The 21716-nt window shown below is 43.7% G+C and overlaps 2 protein-coding genes across 8 annotated transcripts in view; one reads left to right on the forward strand and one right to left on the reverse strand.

Annotated features, from left to right (window-relative positions):
• pdss1 (prenyl (decaprenyl) diphosphate synthase, subunit 1) overlaps positions 1-18467 on the reverse strand; it is a 29865-nt gene extending 11398 nt beyond the window's left edge. For 3 of the 4 annotated variants that reach the window (XR_013548518.1, XM_078416066.1, XM_078416071.1), the window contains exons 1-5: positions 18296-18467; positions 14003-14070; positions 9922-10054; positions 2453-2580; positions 498-639 (exon numbers count right to left, since the gene is read on the reverse strand). Coding sequence is in view for 3 of the 4 variants with exons in the window: in XM_078416066.1 (XP_078272192.1) it covers positions 498-639; positions 2453-2580; positions 9922-10054; positions 14003-14070; positions 18296-18445 (621 nt within the window). In the remaining variant the exon portion in view is untranslated. The remainder of the gene's footprint in view (positions 1-497; positions 640-2452; positions 2581-9921; positions 10055-14002; positions 14071-18295) is intronic. The other variant, XM_078416075.1, reaches the window with a different exon arrangement.
• A 245-nt stretch (positions 18468-18712) lies between these two features.
• The window catches only part of LOC144609157 (protein nucleotidyltransferase YdiU-like), a 42764-nt gene continuing 39760 nt past the window's right edge, over positions 18713-21716 (forward strand). For 3 of the 4 annotated variants that reach the window (XR_013549301.1, XM_078427586.1, XM_078427594.1), the window contains exon 1: positions 18713-19325. Coding sequence is in view for 3 of the 4 variants with exons in the window: in XM_078427586.1 (XP_078283712.1) it covers positions 19049-19325 (277 nt within the window). In the remaining variant the exon portion in view is untranslated. Of the gene's footprint in view, positions 19326-20705; positions 21191-21716 lie in introns of those variants that run through there. The other variant, XM_078427596.1, reaches the window with a different exon arrangement.

The raw sequence follows: 21716 nt of genomic DNA on the forward strand, positions 1-21716 counted from the left end.
TTTTTGTCCTCTTGTTCCCTCCTTTCTCCTTCACGTCTTAAACACATTGAGGAGATGTGCCAAAAGTGGACATTTTCATGCCTTGGGGCTGACAAGACTTTTAAATTAAAAGGCATCAATGCTCCATATAAGCTCATCCTCTCAAGCTACTCAAATGGACAAACTTCAGTTCAAAAGCTGTGGGAACTAAATCATTTTTCTGTCAGCCAGAAATACAGAAGCCAAATTGAACGATTTGGTTCAAAGAAAATGCCATGTACTTCTATTCAACTGTGGACATTGATTTCAGGCACAAGTAAACAAGTCAAGGATCAACCTAGTCTATTTATTCACAAACTCAGCAGGTCAGGCAGCATCTCGGGAGAGAAGGAATGGGTGACGTTTCGGGTCGAGACCCTTCTTCAGACTGATGTCAGGGGGGCGGGACAAAGGAAGGACACTTTTGGCTCTATGGTTGTTCACTTTTTGACAAATCATTTCCTTGAGGTTATACTCACCTTTCTTTCTCCCCAGATTTTATTTACTGTAATTTTACCCCGTCGAGTTTCTGATCCATCAATAACATCATCATGCACGAGGCTGGCAGTGTGGATCATCTCCACAATCATACCTACAGAATGCTGGCTTTTCAACAATTCCCTAAATAGCACACATGGAACAAATAGCACTGTAAACTTTGATAAAACAAACAGATTCATGCAAAATGCTGTAAAGGAGAAAGGGGATTTAAGGGTTAAGGTGTACGTGACCAAATGCTACATGAAGATGAACTATCACTAAATTAGATTGCATACCTCAGACACCTGCAAGGCCATCTCTGTGTAGCTGCCGGCTTGTGATTAAAAAGGGGGTGTGGTAAAATTACAAAGGACCGGGAACGGATACTAAGGAAGAGCACAGAGTAGAATGAGGCCCTTTACAACCACCATAAAGTTGAGCACCAGGAAGATGTGCTTATGTTAGTAAACTGAACTAATGACCTCGGACATGGTCAGTGGTAGTGGGTGATGATTTATTGAACTCCTATCCTCCTGCAAGACCACCCGTGTGGGCTATCTGGTTCTGTGATCACTTGTAAACCTATTGTATTTGGTGTATAAATATGCTGCTGAAACACTCTGTAGGTGAGTGGGGTCCTGGAGTGACTGTAGTATGCAAGCATACTAGTTGTAACTCTCCCACCCCCGCTGGCATAATAAAGACTCTAATGTTTTACCACTTTATGGTATTAGACAATAGGTGCAGGAGGAGGCCCTTCAAGCCAGCACCGCCATTCAATGTGATCATGGCTGATCATTCTCAATCAGTACCCCGTTCCTGCCTTCTCCCCATACCCCCTGACTCTGCTATCCTTAAAGGCTCTATCCAGCTCTCTCCTGAATGCATTCAGAGAATTGGCCTCCACTGCCTTCTGAGGCAGAGAATTCCACAGATTCACAACTCTCTGACTGAAAAAGTTTTTGCTCATCTCAGTTCTAAATGGTTGTCTGTCGTAAAGAATCGAACTTTAACAATGCTATTTAAGGCAATATGGACAGATGCATGTTGAAAAAACCCTGTACTTTCCCTTTTTACATGAAATTGCAATAACCCAAACTGTATAAAAGAATAAATTTTAGGCCAATTCCAGATTATGAATAGTTTCCATTTTTAAACAAACTCCCTTAAGTTCATTTTGTCCATACTGCAAAATACACAAGTCACTTGATATAATAATCATGTCGCCACAGTATTATAATGAATATTATAGTTGAGGGCCAATGAACATTAATATTTGTTGTCTTCCCCAGCCTAATTACAATGGTACAGAATCAGAAAGCTCAATGGCTGCTTTTGCTGGGTTTGGATTATCAGAGCAGCAAAAGAACAGGCCCGTTGACCCACAATATCTGTGGCTAACTAATGCCAGGTTAAACTCGCCTCCTCTGCCTACACGTGACCCATTTCCCTCCATGTGCTGAAATAAATGCCTCTTGAATGCCAGTATTGCATCTGCCTCCAACACCACCCCTAGCAGAACGTTCCCGGCACCCATCACGGTGAAATCTAGTTTGTATTAGTTGGATCGGCAATATCGGTTAGCAACGTTGTCACCGACCTATCCAAAACCCAAAGTCCGAGATGAACACATTGCTACGAAATGACTCGACTAAATATTTTAGCAGGAATCAACTAGTTTCTACCCCCGCCACATAAAACTGGTAAGATGCAAAATAATATTCAGTGATGTATCTATTATCTGTTAGATAAAACTTAAAGGTTATGTTTTTAACGAGCACTGTGGACAATTGAAATGAAGTACTATATTTTATGTTTTGATTTTGCTTCTATCAGAAGAATCACAGATTCAGTACAACTAAAACTAATTGCATTAGTAACACTTCAGATGATTGTAGCTTGACACAAAGCCTATTATTTCAAATAATAGTATACAAAATTTAACATTATTTACCTGCTCTTGCCATGATGGAGATTACACGCTTTTCCCATTAACATCACAACCATGGGCCGAAAAGCCTTCCCTTTTCCATCAAAATAGTAATCACAGATTTCTTTAAGATCTGAAGACACTGCTAATTGCTGAAAATGTATGACATATTCACAAATTAGAATTAGCTATCATAAATAAAGGCTTACGTATTAAATGTGCTTGAATCTAACGATTATTTCCATTTAGATTTCTGGCAAGCACATCATCAAACTTGAAGGACCATGAATCAAGTTCCAGCCATTCATCACCTCATGTCACTGTCATATTAGTCATCTTCTGAAGGTAGCAAGGCAGTTTAGGATAGACACAAAATACTGGAATAATTCAGCGGGTCAGGCAGCATCCCTGGAGAACATGGATAGGTAATGATTCAGGAACCCTTTCTCAGATTGACAGTGGGGGGGGGGTGGGAAAGAAAGCTGAGAGGAGGAGCACGATAAAGCATGACTGGTAATAGATGAACATAGATGATACAGTTACTTGATAGGCAGATTGTTGGACAAATGCCAGAGATGCAAAGACAAGTGTGAGCCCGAAAGGATAGAGTAGTGAATTGTTAAGTTTACAAATAGAAATGTTGTGAACTGTGTATCCATTGTAAATGGAACAAGTGTTGGGGGGGGGGGGGGGGGGAGAGAAGAAACCAATATGATGTCAGACAAGTTTCAGGAGCATGGGAAGGAGGATGTTGTGGATTAGCAACTTAAACTTGGAAAATTCAACGTTCAAACCGCTGGGTTACAAGCAGAATCTGAGGGGCTGTTTCTCCAGTTTGCGTTTGGCCTCACTCTGGCAACAGCGGCAGCCCAGGACAGAAAGGTCAGTATGGGATTGAGAAGGGGAGCTAAAATGGTTAGCAACTAGGAGCTCTGGTATGCCTTGGCAGACTGAGCACAAGTGATCGGCAAAGCAATCACTGAGTCTACGCTTTGTCTCTCTGACAGGAGCCCACATCGGAAACACCAGATGCAGTAGATAAGGTTAGAGGAGGTGCATGTGAACTTCTGTCTCACCTGGAAGGACTGCTGGGGTCCCTGGATGGAGGCGAGAGGAGGTATTGGGACAGGTGTTACAACTCCTGCAGGGGAAAGAACTTGGGGGTGGTTTTGATGGGAAGAAATGAGTGAACAAAGGAGTTGCAGAGGGGGTGGTCTCTGCCGAATGAGGTAGAGAATAGAAGATTCGATTAGCGATGGGATCACGTTGGTGTTGACGGAAATGTCCGTCGATGATGTTGGATGCGGAGGCTGGTGGAGTGAAAGGTAAGGACCAGAAGAACTCTATTCTTGTTGCATCTGGGATGAGAAGACTGCTGGAGGAACGGCTGGGTGAGCATCATCAGTGGAGGCAAAATGATTGTTGACCCTTCATAGTGCAACACCTCACACTTGCCCGCATTGGCCATTTCATTGATACCTATAAGTAATCCATGTCCAGCAATATCCTTTGACAGCTTTCATTACCCACAACTCCACCATTTTTTGCCATCTGCAAACTTACCAACCCATCAACATTTTCGTCCAAATATATCACAAACAGCAGCGGTACCAGCACTGATCCCTGCAGAACACCAATGGTCATATATCTCCAGCCAGAATATCACCTTTCTCCCCAACCCCTATCTTCTATGGGTAAGCTAGTTCTGAATCCAAACTACCGTCACTGTGGATACCATACAACTTAATCTCCTGGATCAGCCTACCAAGAGGAACTTTATGAAACGCCTTACTAATATCTATGTAGATAACATAGATTACCCACAATCACCCATGACATCTCTTGGAAAAAAAACAGTCAAATTTGTAACGCATGATCTACCCCACATAAAGCCATTCTCACAGTTAGCCCATTCTCTTCCAAATGCAAGTAGATCCCATGTCCAAGAATCATCTCCAATAGCTTTACTACCATTGATGCGAGGCTCACCGCCTTAGAATTCCTTGGAGGCTCCTCCAGTGCCATTTTTATACATTTTGGTTTCACCAAGTAGAAATTACAGCAGTGTTTATACATAGTCCCCCCCCCATTTCAGGGCACCCTAATGTTAGGGACACAGCAATGTCATGTAAGTATAAGAAAATAACTGCAGATGCTGGTACAAATCGAAGGTACTTATTCACAAAATGCTGGGGTAACTCAGTAGGTCAGGCAGCATCTCAGGAGAGAAGGAATGGGCAACGTTTGGGGTCGAGACCCTTCTTCAGACTGATGTCATGGGGGCAGGACAAAGAAAGGGTATAAGTGGAGACAGGAAGATAGAGGGAGATCTGGGAAGGGGAAGAGAGGGACAGAGGAACTATCTAAAGTTGGAGAAGTCAATGTTCATACCACTGGGCTGCAAGCTGCCCAGGCGAAATATGAGGTGCTGGTCCTCCAATTTCCGGTGGGCCTCACTATGGCACTGGAGGAGGCCCACGACAGAAAGGTCAGACTGGGAATGGGAGGGGGAGTTGAAGTGCTCAGGCACCGGGAGATCAGATTGGTTAACGCGGACCAAGCACAGGTGTTGAGCGAAGCGAGTGCCGAGCCTGCGTTTGGTTTCGCCGATGTAAATAAGTTGACATCTGGAGCAGCGGATGCAATAGATGAGGTTGGAGGAGGTGCAGGTGAACCTCTGTCTCACCTGGAAAGACTGTTTGGGTCCTTGGATGGAGTTGAGGGGGGAGGTAAAGGAACAGGCGTTGCATCTCCTGCGGTTGCAGGCTCCTCCAGTGCCATAGTGAGGCCAACCCGAAATTGGAGGAACAGCACCTCATATTTCACCTGGGCAGCTTGCAGCCCAGTGGTATGAACATTGACCTCTCCAACTTTAGATAGTTCCTCTGTCCCTCTCTTCCCTCCCCCTTCCCAGATCTCCCTCTATCTTCCTATCTCCACCTATACCCTTCCTTTGTCCTGCCCCCCTGACATCAGTCTGAAGAAGGGTCTCGACCCGAAACGTCGCCCATTCCTTCTCTTCTGAGATGCTGCCTGAACTGCTGAGTTACTCCAGCATTTTGTGAATAAATGTCATGTAAGTGAAAGTAGTCAGAAACATAGAAAATAGGTGCAGGCCATTTGGTCCTTCGAGCCAGCACTGCCATTCATTGTGATCATGGCTGATCATCTACAATCAGTAACCTGTGCCTGCCTTCTCCCCATATCCCTTGATTCCACTAACCCCTAGAGCTCTATCTAGCTCTTTTTAAAATTCATCTAGTGAATTAACCTCCACTACCTTCTGTGGCAGAGAATTCCAGATGGTCTGCATCCCAGAGTACTTAAGGAGGTGGCTCTAGAAATAGTGGAAGCATTGGAGATCATTTTTCAATGTTCTATAGATTCAGGATCAGTTCCTGTGGATTGGAGGATAGCAAATGTTATCCCACTTTTTAAGAAAGGAGGGAGAGAGAAAACGGGGAATTATAGACCAGTTAGTCTGACATCAGTGGTGGGGAAGATGCTGGAGTCAATTATAAAAGACGAAATTGCTGAGCATTTGGATAGCAGTAACGGGATCATTCCGAGTCAGCATGGATTTACGAAGGGGAAATCATGCTTGACAAATCTACTGGAATTTTTTGAGGATGTAAATAGGAAAATTGACAAGGGAGAGTCAGTGGATGTGGTGTACCTCGACTTTCAGAAAGCCTTCGACAAGGTCCCACATAGGAGATTAGTGGGCAAAATTAGGGCACATGGTGTTGGGGGTAGGGTACTGACATGGATAGAAAATTGGTTGACAGACAGAAAGCAAAGAGTGGGGATAAATGGGTCCCTTTCGGAATGGCAGGCAGTGACCAGTGGGGTACCGCAAGGTTCGGTGCTGGGACCCCAGCTATTTACGATATACATTAATGACTTAGACGAAGGGATTAAAAGTACCATTAGCAAATTTGCAGATGATACTAAGTTGGGGGGTAGTGTGAATTGTGAGGAAGATGCAATAAGGCTGCAGGGTGACTTGGACAGGTTGTGTGAGTGGGCGGATACATGGCAGATGCAGTTTAATGTAGATAAGTGTGAGGTTATTCACTTTGGAAGTAAGAATAGAAAGGCAGATTATTATCTGAATGGTGTCAAGTTAGGAGGAGGGGGAGTTCAACGAGATCTGGGTGTCCTAGTGCATCGGTCAATGAAAGGAAGCATGCAGGTACAGCAGGCAGTGAAGAAAGCCAATGGAATGTTGGCCTTCGTAACAAGAGGAGTTGAGTATAGGAGCAAAGAGGTCCTTCTACAGTTGTACCGGGCCCTGGTGAGACCGCACCTGGAGTACTGTGTGCAGTTTTGGTCTCCAAATTTGAGGAAGGATATTCTTGCTATGGAGGGCGTGCAGCGTAGGTTCACTAGGTTAATTCCCGGAATGGCGGGACTGTCGTATGTTGAAAGGCTGGAGCGATTGGGCTTGTATACACTGGAATTTAGAAGGATGAGGGGGGATCTTATTGAAACATATAAGATAATTAGGGGATTGGACACATTAGAGGCAGATAACATGTTCCCAATGTTAGGGGAGTCCAGAACAAGGGGCCACGGTTTGAGAATAAGGGGTAGGCCATTTAGAACGGAGATGAGGAAGAACTTTTTCAGTCAGAGGGTGGTGAAGGTGTGGAATTCTCTGCCTCAGAAGGCAGTGGAGGCCAGTTCGTTGGATGCTTTCAAGAGAGAGCTGGATAGAGCTCTTGAGGATAGCGGAGTGAGGGGGTATGGGGAGAAGGCAGGAACGGGGTACTGATTGAGTGATCAGCCATGATCGCATTGAATGGCGGTGCTGGCTCGAAGGGCTGAATGGCCTACTCCTGCACCTATTGTCTATTGTCTATTGTCTCTGGGTGAAAAAGTTGCTTCTCACCTCAGTTTTAAATGCCCCCCCCTTTATTCTTCGACTGTGTCCCCTGATTCTGGACTCCCCCAACATTGGGAACATTTTTCCTGCATCTAGCTTGTCTAGTCCTTTTATAATTTTATACGTCTCTATAAGATTCTCTCTCATCCTTCTAAACTCCAGTGAATACAAGCTTAGTCTTTCTAATCTTTCCTCATATGACAGTCCCTCCATCCCAGGGATTAACCTCGTGAACCTACGTTGCACTGCCTCAATAGCAAGGACGTCCTTCCTCAAATTAGGAGTCCAAAACTGCACACAATACTCCAGATGTGGTCTCACCAAGGCCCGATAGAACTGCAGGAATTCTTTGCTCCTATCCTCAAAACCTCTTGTTATGAAGGCCAACATGCCATTAGCTTTCTTCACTGCCTGCTGTACCTGCACGCTTACTTTCAGTGACTGGTGTACAAGGACGCCAAGGTCTCGTTGCACTTCCCCTTCACCTAATCTGACACCATTGAGATAATAATCTGCTTCCTTATTTTTGCCGCCAAAGTGGATAACCTTACATTTATCTACATTATACTGCATCTGCCATGCATCTGCCCACTCACTCAACCTGTCCAAGTCAACCTGCACCTCCTAACATCCTCTTCGCAGTTCACACTGCCACCCAGCTTTGTGTCATCCACAAACTTGTTAGTATTACTTCTAATTCCATCATCCAAATCATTTATATTGTAAATCATTGCAGCCCCAGCACTCAGCCTTGCGGCACTCCACTCACCACTGTCTGCCATTCTGAAAAGGTCCCGATTATTCCTACTCTTTGCTCCCTCTCTGCCAACCAATTCTCTATCCATGTCACTACCTTATCCCCAATACCATGTCATGTTTAGTATTTTGTTGTATATCCTTTGCATGCAATGACTGCTTGAAGTCTGCGATTCATGGACATCACCAGTTGCTGGGTGTCTTCTCTGGTGATGCTCTGCCAGGCCTGTATTGCAGCCACCTTTAGCTTATGCTTGTTTTGAGGGCTAGTCCCCTTCAGTTTTCTCTTCAGCATATAAAAAGTATGCTCAATTGGGTTCAGGTCGGGTGATTGACTTTGCCACTCAAGAATTTGCCATTTTTTAGCTTTGAAAACTCCTTTGTTGCTTTAGCAGTATACTTAGGATCATTGTCTTGCTGTAGCATGAACTGCCGGCCAATGAGTTGAGGGATTTGTTTGAACTTGAGCGGATAGGATGTGTCTATACACTTCAGAATTCATTATGTTACTACAATCAGCAGTCATATCATCAATGAAGATAAGTGAGCCAGTACCTTCAGCAGCCATACATGCCCAGGCCATAACACCCCCACCACCGTGTTTCACAGATGAGGTGGTATGCTTTGGATCTTGGGCAGTTCCTTCTCTCCTCCATACTTTGCTTTTGCCATCACTCTGATATAAGTTAATCTTCATCTCATCTGTCCACAAGACCTTTTTCCAGAAGTGTGGTTGCTCTTTTAAGTACCTCTTGGCAAATTGTAACCTGGCCATCCTATTTTTGCAGCTAACCAGTGGTTTGCAGCGTAGCCTCTGTATTTCTGATGATGAAATCTTCTGCGGACAGTGGTCATTGACAAATCCACACCTGACTCCTGAAGAGTGTTTCTGATCTGTCGGACAGGTGTTTGGGGTTTTTTCTTTATTATAGAAACAATTATTCTGTCATCAGCTGTGGAGGTATTCCTTGGCCTGCCAATTCCTTTGCGATTAGTAAGCTCACTAGTGCTCTTTCTTCTTAATGGGTTCCAAACAGTTGATTTTGGTAAGCCTAAGGTTTGCCTATGTCTCTAACAGTTTTATTCTTGTTTCTCAGTCTCATAATGGCTTTTTTGACTTCCATTGGCGCAACTTTGGTCCTCGTGTTGATAAACACCAATAAATGTTTCCAAAGGTGATGGAAAGACTGGATGAAAGACTAGGTGCTGAGAGCTCTCTTATACTTGCATTAAGGAGGCAATTAAACACACCTGAGCAATAACAAACGTCTGTGAAGCCAATTGCCCCAAACATTTTGGTGCCCTGAAATGGACTGTATAAACACAGCTGTAATTTCTACATGGTGAAACCAAAATGTATAAAAATACCCTTTAATAAAATCTGACAATGTGCACTTTAATCACATGTGATTTTTTTCTATTACAAATCTCAAATTGTGGAGTACAGAGGCAAATAAATAAATGATGGCTCTTTGTCCCAAACATTATGGAGGGCACTGTATCTGTATGGAAGCATTAAATGTTCTGTTCATTTGAGAGAGATTCTTGAATACAGAAAAACAACCACAGCTAATGGGCAATGTCTTGTTGATTTACGAATGCAAGTTGAACGAAACATTTTCCTGGAATATAGACCTTTTGTAAATTGAGGAATACCTGTTACCAAAATAATCAGTCAACTAGACTGTACTCGGCGAATTTCTTCACCGTCTTTGTACACTACCTCCAATTTAGGCAGGAGGTGGCATGTGTTTGTATTCTTTTGTCTGTTTCTTTCAATTTTCATGCAAATTTGCATTAAGTAGTCTTCATGTTCAAAAAGAAAGATAAAATTCTTAGACAAACTTACCCTCTTGATTTCAACATATAGATTCTTCAAATCTTTCTGAGCTAGTGTGTAAGGGTCTTTGTACAGTTTGTCACTCTGCACCTGATTACAGCAGCATTTAGTCCTAGTGGTGTATACAAGTCTGGATGGAGTTCTAGAATAAGAGAGTATCATTTATCATTTAAGTTATTGGCTTCTGTATCATAATCAATTTAGAAAATGTTTTGTATTTCATTTAATCCAAAGCAAAAACACCTTAATTTATTTTAAAATGGTGTAATAATCAGACTACTGCATTTACCATATTATCAAATGAGCATACACAGAATCAAAAACAGAGCCCAATGCAGTTTTTTGGTGTTTTTTTTTTAGGTACGTGAAGAGGAAAAAAATAGTCAAGGCAAATGTGGGTCCCTTGAAGACAGAAGCAGGGGAATTTATTATGGGGAACAAAGAAATGGCAGACGAGTTAAACCGTTACTTTGGATCTGTCTTCACTGAGGAAGATACACACAATCTCCCAAATGTTCTAGGGGCCGGAGAACCTAGGGTGATGGAGGAACTGAAGGAAATCCACATTAGGCAGGAAATGGTTTTGGGTAGACTGATGGGACTGAAGGCTGATAAATCCCCAGGACCTGATGGTCTGCATCCCAGGGTACTTAAGGAGGTGGCTCTAGAAATAGTGGAAGCATTGGAGATCATTTTTCAATGTTCTATAGATTCAGGATCAGTTCCTGTGGATTGGAGGATAGCAAATGTTATCCCACTTTTTAAGAAAGGAGGGAGAGAGAAAACGGGTAATTATAGACCAGTTAGTCTGACATCAGTGGTGGGGCAGATGCTGGAGTCAATTATAAAAGACGAAATTGCTGAGCATTTGGATAGCAGTAACGGGATCATTCCGAGTCGGCATGGATTTACGAAGGGGAAATCATGCTTGACAAATCTACTGGAATTTTTTGAGGATGTAACTAGGAAAATTGACAGGGGAGAGTCAGTGGATGTGGTGTACCTCGACTTTCAGAAAACCTTCGACAAGGTCCCACATAGGAGATTAGTGGGCAAAATTAGGGCACATGGTATTGGGGGTAGGGTACTGACATGGATAGAAAATTGGTTGACAGACAGAAAGCAAAGAGTGAGGATAAATGGGTCCCTTTCGGAATGGCAGGCAGTGACCAGTGGGGTACCGCAAGGTTCGGTGCTGGGACCCCAGCTATTTACGATATACATTAATGACTTAGATGAAGGGATTAAAAGTACCATTAGCAAATTTGCAGATGATACTAAGCTGGGGGGTAGTGTGAATTGTGAGGAAGATGCAATAAGGCTGCAGGGTGACTTGGACAGGTTGTGTGAGTGGGCGGATACATGGCAGATGCAGTTTAATGTAGATAAGTGTGAGGTTATTCACTTTGGAAGTAAGAATAGAAAGGCAGATTATTATCTGAATGGTGTCAAGTTAGGAAGAGGGGATGTTCAACGAGATCTGGGTGTCCTAGTGCATCAGTCACTGAAAGGAAGCATGCAGGTACAGCAGGCAGTGAAGAAAGCCAATGGAATGTTGGCCTTCATAACAAGAGGAGTTGAGTATAGGAGCAAAGAGGTCCTTCTACAGTTGTACCGGGCCCTGGTGAGACCGCACCTGGAGTATTGTGTGCAGTTTTGGTCTCCAAATTTGAGGAAGGATATTCTTGCTATTGAGGGCGTGCAGCGTAGGTTCACTAGGTTAATTCCCGGAATGGCGGGACTGTCGTATGTTGAAAGGCTGGAGCAATTAGGCTTGTATACACTGGAATTTAGAAGGATGAGGGGGATCTTATTGAAACATATAAGATAATTAGGGGATTGGACACATTAGAGGCAGGAAACATGTTCCCAATGTTGGGGGAGTCCAGAACAAGGGGCCACAGTTTAAGAATAAGGGGTAGGCCATTTAGAACGGAGATGAGGAAGAACTTTTTCAGTCAGAGAGTGGTGGTGTGGAATTCTCTGCCTCAGAAGGCAGTGGAGGCCAGTTCGTTGGATGCTTTCAAGAGAGAGCTGGATAGAGCTCTTAAGGATAGCGGAGTGAGGGGGTATGGGGAGAAGGCAGGAACGGGGTACTGATTGAGAGTGATCAGCCATGATCGCATTGAATGGCAGTGCTGGCTCGGGGCTGAATGGCCTACTCCCGCACCTATTGTCTATTGTCTATTATCATTTACTCTATGTGTCAGTTCTTTGAAACAGCATTTCACTGTCCCACTCCCTATCTTTTCCACAATGTACCCCCTTCAAGCTTTAAACTACTTTCTTTTTTAATTAATTTTTCCACCATCTTTCAGAGAATACTGTAGAAAATGGCAAAACACTACTAATTATACAATATATTAGAAAAACATCAACTCAGTTGTTTTGCCAACTACACTGATCACGTTCTTTTTATTTATCAATTCTCTGCTTGTGGAAATAATTTATTCTTATTTTGTTAAACACTCCAGGGTGAACATTTCTTCAATCTGCTCAAAGTTAACTATAGTTTCTCTACCATATAACCAAAAGTTTGCAATCCATTATTTCATTAAACATACATAGCATTCTCTCCAAACCAATGATGGCCTTCCCAAAAGCATGTTACCCAAAATTGATCTAGCCAAATTTCATGCTTTAAGACGGTTCAAAGATAATGCTTTTGAAAAGTTTCAATCCTCATTGTGGGTGTTGTCTGTACAGAGTTTTTACATTCTCCCTGTAATCACGTGGGTTTTCTCCAGGTGGACTAGTTTCCTCCCACGTTTCAAAAACATACAGGTTTGTAGTTTAATTGGGTTCTGTATATTTTAAATTGTCCCTAGTGTGTAGGATAGTGCTGATAGTGCTGGTGTATCGGTTGATCGCTGGTCGGTGCGGACTTAGTGGGCTAAAGGGCCTATTTCACACAATATGAATAAAGTCTAAAGGCAGCAAGGCAGAAGCAGAGTATCCAGCAATGAGTGCTTTGGCCCTTTTCACCCCAAAACCTTTTCTTCATGAATGGGTCCACTATCTCTGCAGCAATTTTCTTTAAAACCCGTGGGTGAAGGACACTGCATCCTGTTTGTTTGTCCATCTTAGCCTTGCTAATTTCTCCATTACTCTACCCTGGTGATTGGGATTTTCACAAGTTTTTCCCTGTCATTTAAACTTAACTCACAAGGTTTAGTTTAATTTAGATACAGCGCGGAAAAAGGCCCTTCGGCCCGTAGAGTCCGCATCAACCCAATAACCTCACATTAACACGATCCTACACACACTAGGGACAATTTACATTTATACCAAGCCAATTTTGATTAGAATGTTGGAAGGTGGAATTGTTTTTGTGAAGAGTTTCATTGCTTAAGGATATTTCAAAACTCTAAAAAATACAAACTATAAGTATAGTTGCTGTTTTGAGACAGGTGGAACAGCCTATTTTCACATAGCTTATATTCACCAAGAGATAAACACTGACCAAAATACCAGGGATAAATCTGTTTTCTTATGAAGGAGTGATTGAGAACTTATGTTCATCATATAAGAATGCAGCTTAACTTCTCATCTAAAAGCGTAAAGTTCTCAAAGCTGCACTGTACTTGTTGACAAAATGTGACTTGGACCCATGAATCTACACTGAAAAATTGAAGCAAATAGCCTCTTGTCAAAGGACCATCACCAGAGATTGATTTCATGAAATTATATAAGCTTGTTCCTTTTCTATCAAAAAAAAAATTGGAATGTTGTAAAGCATAGTTTGGTGGTACACAATCTAGGTACAGTGACAAGCTTTGTGTTGTATGCTATCCAATCAAATCAGATAATACTATACACAAATACATTCACATCAAACTCAAGTACAATAGGTCGAGCAAAGGAGAAGATCAGTCTGAAGGGTCTCAACCCGAAACGTCACCCATTTCTTCTCTCCAGAGATGCTGCCTGACCCGCTGAGTTACTCCAGCATTTTATGTCTACCTTTGATTTAAACCAGCATCTGCAGTTCTTTCCTACACATACAGTGCAGAATATAGTTCTTAGTGAGTAGCGCACCAGTTCCACAGACATCCAAATCATTCAAATTATTTTCTTAAAGAGTTCTTACCTCCATGAAGAATTTGGCTTCTTGTGAATGGTAGTGTTTAAATGAATTCTTCGATATAAATGCAACTCCTTTGAAGGAAAAGAAGAGTTTCTTTAAATAAATGGCTAGTTTTGTTTTGAAAGAACAATCATCTCTACAGACTCCCTTTCATCGTCAACTGGAAAAATGAATTGGCCTGTTTTATTACTTAAAGTCTTTGGCTCAGTCTTGTTTGTATGTAATGTTTTAATCCATGGAGACAATGGTTACGGTCCGTGAGCAGCTGGAGTGCAGGTAAGGGTTGGCGGTGGCGACAGCGGGCGACCGAGGAAGCTTTGTGGGCCGGCGGTGGAAGCAGCAGGGGGCAGCCAGGGAGGAAGCGCGAGCTGGGCGCGGTGTGAGGGCAGCTGGTGCTGCAAGTGGCCGGGTAGGCAGCATGGGAGCCGCCAGCCATCTATGCGGCAGGGGAGGCTGCACGAGATGGGGGTGGCACAGGAGTAGCTGGCGCAGTGGAGGTGGCACAAGCTGATGGCGGTGTCGTGGCAGCTGGCATTGCAAACAGCGCATGCCGGGGGGTGGTGGGGGACAGCCATTGGTAAGCCAGTCCACTGTAACCAAAATCCATTACAAAGAGGTCAATAGTCAATATCAATAGTCAATAGTCGTTTATTTGTTACATACACATAAATGTGTAGTAAAATGAAACATTACCCGCAGTTGAACAATAAGACCAATAAGATTAATCAATAAAAATGCAATAACACATACAATCACAACTAACACCAAACAAAAAGAAACATCCATCACAGTGAGTCTCCTCCAGTCCCTCCTCACTGTGATGGAAGGCCAGAATGTCTTTTTCTCTTCCCTTCCGTCTTGTCCCGCGGTCAGGCTGTTGGAGTTGCCACGTTGGGGCGGTCGGGGCTCCCGATATTGAAGCCCCCGCTGGGCGGTGGAGAGAAAAAAAAAAAAAAAAAAAAAAAAAAAAAAATCCCGCGGCCTATTTCAGGCCGCGCCGGATGGTGAAAGGTCCGTGGCGGGCCGACCCAAGCCCCGCGATTCGGGGCGGGCGAACACGTTGCCTCTGCCGCTGCCGGAGCTCCCGATGTCGGCCCCCATCCAGGGGCCTGCGGGCTTCCGACGTCCACGCGGCCCGCGCCGGAGCCTCCGGAGACGAGTCGCAGCCGTTCCCGCAGCATTCGCAGGCAGCCAGCGCCGCAGGTGGTGAGTCCGGACCGCGGGCTCTGCGAACCAGAGCCCCAGGTGGTCCCAGGTGCATGGCCGGTGGTAGGCCGCAGCGGGAACGGAGACACGGCACAGAACAAAGGTCGCGTCTCCGTTCTGGAGAGAGAATGTTACAGTTACAGTTCCCGTTCCCTCCCACCCCCCCCCCCCCCCAAAACATAACATACAACACTACATCATATTAACACTACAATTGAGACAAAAACAACAAAAAACACAAAAGACAGACGGACTGCAGGCAAGCCGCAGCTGCGACGGCAGCGCTGGCTCCTCCTTTGAATCGAGGGTTTACTGTACCTAAAAAATAATAATTGTGGGACGTGGGAGCCACTAGCAATGTTATTACCCAGTCTCATTTGCTTCTGAGTTAGTAGTGAACTAGTGTTTTTGAACTATTATGATGCGTGCTAAAGATATGCCCAGTGTGATATTTGATAAAGTTTCAAGGATTTTGTCCAGTGATGAAAGATCAGAAATACCAATCCAAAGTAAGAAATTGTATATAATTGTAGAACGAAAGGTAGGAGGAGGCAATGTTCCAATGATCCTATTAACTTGTCTAAATATTATGGGTCGTAAATATGGGATATACCATCAAAGCAGCCTTGTAGCGGAATGAAAACGTAGTGCCCTACTTTGTTCTGCACATTGTAGAGGTTCTGTTGTAGAAGCTGTATTCAGGAGAAAAATGTATGCAACATTATTACTTTATTACTTTGTAAAGTATGAATGGCTGAAATTGCGACTTACTCCAACTTCTCAACACTCTTGTTCAAGGGAAACAACAACTCTACAACCATCCCACTGTATCTGATAAGCATTTTATGTATAATTGAGATCACCTCTTTCTTCAAAACTTGTGAACATTGGTGCATTTGCTTAAATCACTTTCTAAAACAAAAAAACACCATCCCAGTATCCTTCCTCAGGTACATAGACCAAAGCCCACTTTCCAAGATGGCAACCAACCCAAGTGACTTTGCATGCTAGCCAGTAAGCAGATCGACAATCACATATTACAATCGCTCCACACTCTTAAATTTCCCTATACACTGTAAATGGCTCAACTGTAATCATGTATTGTCTTTCCGCTGACTGGAGAGCATGAAACAAAAGCTTTTCGCTGTACCTCGGTACACCTGCCAACTAAACTGAACTGAACATGCATATCATCTCAACTGCTCTCTCTGCTACTCTTACATTACTGGAGCAAAATCTTTCCAATCTTGTACTCAAACTCTCTTGCAATAAAGATTAAAATATACTTTGCCTTCCTTGTGAAACCTCTAATATTAACTTTCTTGACTTGCATACAAGTGCACTCAAGTCCAACTGAACAATGACACCTACCAAATGTCTTGCTATTTGAATAACAATTTACTTTACTATATTTTCCTACAAAATATGAAGCTGCTCAAAAAACAATTTATTTTACTATATTTTCCTACAAATGTGAACAGATTCACATTTTGTAGGAAAATATAGTAAAGTAAATTGTTTTTTAAAAGCAAGAAATTTGGTAGGTGTCATTGTTCAGAGGGACTTCAGTGCACTTGTACAATGTGAACAGGTTCACATTATGTTCCATGTACCATCTTTTTGCCTATTTACTCAACTTCTTTATATTTCCCTGAAACCTCCCTGAAACACCACGTCCCACTTAGTTAGTTTTATACCAATCACAGATTCATTGTACTTGATATTGATGAAAGGTTGGTTCTCAGCACATATCATTATGTCAATTCACTGCTCAGCCTGTGGACACTAAAATTATTTGCTTATTCTTACTATTCTGTCCTTTAACCATTCTAACCCACATCAATAATTCACCCCCCGCACTATTATTTAATCAAATAACTTTTCCCATGGCATTTTGTCATGAACATTCTGAAAATTTCTCTCCAGCGCTCGCTGCTTCTTCCCCTGCAGACCCTCCAGGCCCCTCGGCTCGGGTTCTTCCCGCTGCTCCTCTCCCAGCTCGCTCTACCCCGTCCTTTCCTCCTCTTCTTCTCCCCCCACTGGCCAGTCGGCGGCCATCTGCTTCTCAGCCTTGCTCTCCTGGTTCCCTTCCCGGCCGTGTTTCCCCTTCTCCCTCCGGCTGGCCAGACGTCTTCCCGGCTGCTTCTTGCATCTGCGGGCTTGGCAGCCCTTTCCCCGCCGGATCCTCCAGCTTCTTCCTCATTTTTTACAGCACAAAAATTGACCTTTTGGTAGCTTTTTAAAGGTAAGAATGTACCTGTTGCATGTATTGGTAGTGTATGTTGTAAGCTGTCATGTCCTCCAGATGGCTTGAGCGATTCTGTGCGTCACACACTTTGACCTTACGTGACTGCAGATGCTGGGGTCATGGGGAAGAATCAAACTGCTGGCAAAAACACTGTAGACCAGCAAGGATATGCAGAGGGAAATGGACTGCCAAAGAAGGGTCCCAATCTGAAGCTACTTTTGCTCATTCCCCACCACTGATTGTGTCAGGCCTACTGAGTTCCTTCAGCTGTATATTTTTTGCCCTATTATTAATCACTCAAGAATAGGTTCCAACAATTTCCCAATTGTTGACATTAGCCTCACTGGTATATGGTTCCCATGTGCTTCTGACCTTCATCAAGACAACAGGATTTTGCAGCGGTTATGATAACTTAATTCATCAACTTCTAATACTCGTTTCCAAATGTCCAGCTCCTTACTGGGATAGTAAATCATTGAAAGATGTTACTATGGTACAATGGCAGAAAGTCACCGTTTGGCCCATCATTCCTACACCAAGGCTTTGTGATACGTGACAATTCGTCTTTAAGTACAATCGAATTCCTTTAGATACTTCAAAAGATTAATTCCTTTTAAAACGTTAATATGTTCTGCTTCCTCCAGTTGCAAATGGTGCATCCAAGATCGAAACTGCTCATAATCTCCGAGCACCTTCTGTCTAAACTGGGGAGTAGGATGTCCGGCTTCCAGTTTGCACCTAATCGGCATTGCCCTGGGCGCGCCGCGGTTACGCTCCGGTGGCAGCATGCAAGAAAAAGGATGACCTTGCGCTGGTCTCGACCCCTCCGTGGAGTCTGTTACCTGCACGCTGCCGCACCCGCGCCGCCCGCCATCTCCCGCCACGGGCAGACCAGCCCAGTGACCGTTGAAAACGCCGCTCGCGCCCAACACTCCGCCCGCAAACGTCCGCCTCCCGTTCCACGCGCAGCATCGGCTCAGAGGGAGCGCCATTTTTCCCTCGTCGGTTGGTCTCGTCCCGCCCTCAAATCAGGCGGAGGAGCTTGGGAGCGCAAGGTTGTGCAAACCACGCCCGGCGTTTTTCTTTATTTTTATCAACATGGGTTGGAGTGGAATAACCCAGGATGGAATATGAACGTCGATTTTAAAAAACAAATAAATAAATAAATAGATAAATTAATGAGGAGCTAATTCTGTTTTATGGTCAAAAATTAACATGTTTCACCCGGAAATTATTCTGGTCAAACAGGTCACTTGGAGTTTTTGCACGGAGCTTTCTGTTGTCACGGCTGTTTCGCTGTGTTTCTTATGGAATAAGTGTTGTAATCGTATTTTATTTACAATTCAAAGTTTTTTGCGACAAGCCGCACTGATGTTTAATACTTAATTGAATCAAGACACCTTCTGGAATTTCGTGGCAAAGGAAGTGCAAATATAAAATGTGTAGGAAGGATCTGTAGATGCTGGTTTAAATAATGGTTATGTTTCCTTGATCTTCTCCCGAAAACAAATCACATCGCCAAGTATGGAATTATTTCATCCTGCGACCACATCTTGTCCAGACACGGTTCATGGTGTATGTTGGATCTTTGCTAAATGAGACGGATGGCTGTCCAGAGGACTGTGACTGGGACAATACTTAAACGTGATTTAATGAGAATGATGCTTGTGTGGTTGATTTGGGAATCGACCTTTGGGATTTTCTCTCGAGGAGAAATAACAAACTACAAAGCTGCTGTTGAGCCTGAATGCAGTTCGCCAATTGATACTAATTTTTATTCTGTTAATGGCGATGATATTTTGGGTTACAGTAAGGTTAATTATAAAAGATCATCCATGGATGGATGGAATTTAACTTCCCAAATGTTAATAGGTAAAATTAATAATTTTCCACGGATGTAGTATGAATATTAAAGTCGACTAAGTTATGTTTTAGCCTTAAGTGATTAAGACCATAACAACACCACCTTTCTTTTGTCTTGCCCCCCCCCCCCCCCCCATTAGTGGAAAACATCGTAAAGGTGGAGAGCACATTGATAATTGTTTAGAAAAGTTTAGTAGTTTCTGTCGGGCTGTTTTCACCAGTATTCCACATCTTTGACTTTTTTTATTGGAACATAAAGTGGCAGCTTCCTTTATGATGCCCAATGTATTGCCCAATGCTAATGCCAAATGTAATGTAGTGTCGCAAATTTTAAATTGTTGATGGATAAAACATAGCTTATTTTACATTTTTGAAATTATGAACCCTGTAAACTTCATACACTTCACTTCCAATTTCCATCCTGCCCTTAAATATACTTGGACTATCTCCGACATCTCCCTTCCGTTTCTGGACCTCATCATCTCCATCACAGGAAACAGACTAGTGACTCACATCTACTATAAACCCACTGACTCGCACAGCTATCTGGATTACACTTCTTCCCACTCTGTCTCCTGCAAAACGTCTATCCCCTACTCCCAATTCCTCCGTCTACGCCGCATCTGCGCCGGATGAGGTGTTTCACACTAGGGCATCAGAGATGTCCTCATTCTTCAGGAAACGGGGCTTCCCCTCTTCCATTATAGATGAGGCTCTCACTAGGGTCTCTTCTACTTCCCGCAGCTCCGCTCTTGCTCCCCCTCCCCCCATTCGTAACAAGGACAGAATCCCCCTCGTTCTCACCTTCCACCCCACTAGCCAGCGTATCCAACAAATCATCCGCCAACATTTCCGTGACCTACAACGGGACCCCACCACTGGCCACATCTTTCCATCCCCTCCCCTTTCTGCATTCCGCAGAGACCATTCCCTCCGTAACTCCCTGGTCCACTCGTCCCTTCCTACCCAAACCACCCCATCCCCGGGCACTTTCCCCTGCAACTGCAGGAGATGCAACACCTGTCCCTTTACCTCCCCCCTCAACTCCATCCAAGGACCCAAACAGTCTTTCCAGGTGAGACAGAGGTTCACCTGCACCTCCTCCAACCTCATCTATTGCATCTGCTGCTCTAGATGTCAACTTCTTTACATTGGCGAAACCAAACGCAGGCTCGGCGATCGTTTCGCTCAACATCTTCGCTCAGTCCGCCTTAACCAACCTAATCCCCCGGTGGCTGAGCACTTCAACTCCCCCTCCCACTCCCAGTCTGACCTTTCTGTCATGGGCCTCCTCCAGTGCCATAGTGAGGCCCACCGGAAATTGGAGGAACAGCACCTCATATTTCGCCTGGACAGCTTGCAGCCCAGCGGTATGAACATTGACTTCTCCAACTTTAGTTAGTTCCTCTGTCCCTCTCTTCCCCTCCCCCTTCCCAGTTCTCCCTCTATCTTCCTGTCTCCACCTATATCCTTACTTTGCCCCGCCCCCCTGACATCAGTCTGAAGGGTCTCGACCCGAAACGTCACCCATTCCTTCTCTCCTGAGATGCTGCCTGGCCTGCTGAGTTACTCCAGCATTTTGTGAATAAATACCTTCGATTTGTACCAGCATCTGCAGTTATTTTCTTACACAACCCTGTAAACAGAAATACATATTGAACATCTTTTATCATCAGCTGCCACTCGCTCTCGCTATAACTGATGTCCACTCCAAAATGGAATCTGAAAATAGTTCTGCATTGTTGAAGATTATTTCTTTCTGATGAGATATCTTATAGAAACATATGAAATTATTAAGGGATTAAACAGGCTGGTTGCAGGAAAAATGTTCCCGATGTTGGGGGAGTCCAGAACCAGGGGTTTAAGAATAAGAGGTAGGTCATTTAGGACTGAGATGAGGAAAAACTTTTTCACCCAGAGAGTTGTGAATCTGTGGAATTCTCTGCCACAGAAGGCTGTGGAGGCCAATTCACTGGATGTATTCAAGAAAGAGTTGGATATAGCTCTCAGGGCTAATGGAATCAAGGGATATGGGGAGAAAGCAGGAAAGGGGTACTGATTCTGAATGATCACCCATGATCATATTGAATGGCAGTGCTGGCTCGAAGGATTTAATTGCCTACTCCTGCACCTATTTTCTTTGTTTCTATGTTAAATCAAGGCTTTGTTTGCTCTAATGGACAGACAGAAAAGGTTTTATGGAAAAAATCCAATTGAGTTATCTATTATTCTGGTTAATGCTTTCACCTACCAACTTCAATAAAACAGATTATCTAATGAATGCATTAGAGCTCTTTTTCCAGGAAAATTGGCTCCGTAATTCAATAGGTTAGGAATTAGAATTGGGGTAGACCATTTGGTTCCTTGTTCCTAAATTGTGATTAAATAAGAATGTGGCTA

The sequence above is a fragment of the Rhinoraja longicauda genome, chromosome 2 (assembly GCF_053455715.1).
Source record: "Rhinoraja longicauda isolate Sanriku21f chromosome 2, sRhiLon1.1, whole genome shotgun sequence".
Taxonomy (NCBI): domain Eukaryota; kingdom Metazoa; phylum Chordata; class Chondrichthyes; order Rajiformes; family Arhynchobatidae; genus Rhinoraja; species Rhinoraja longicauda.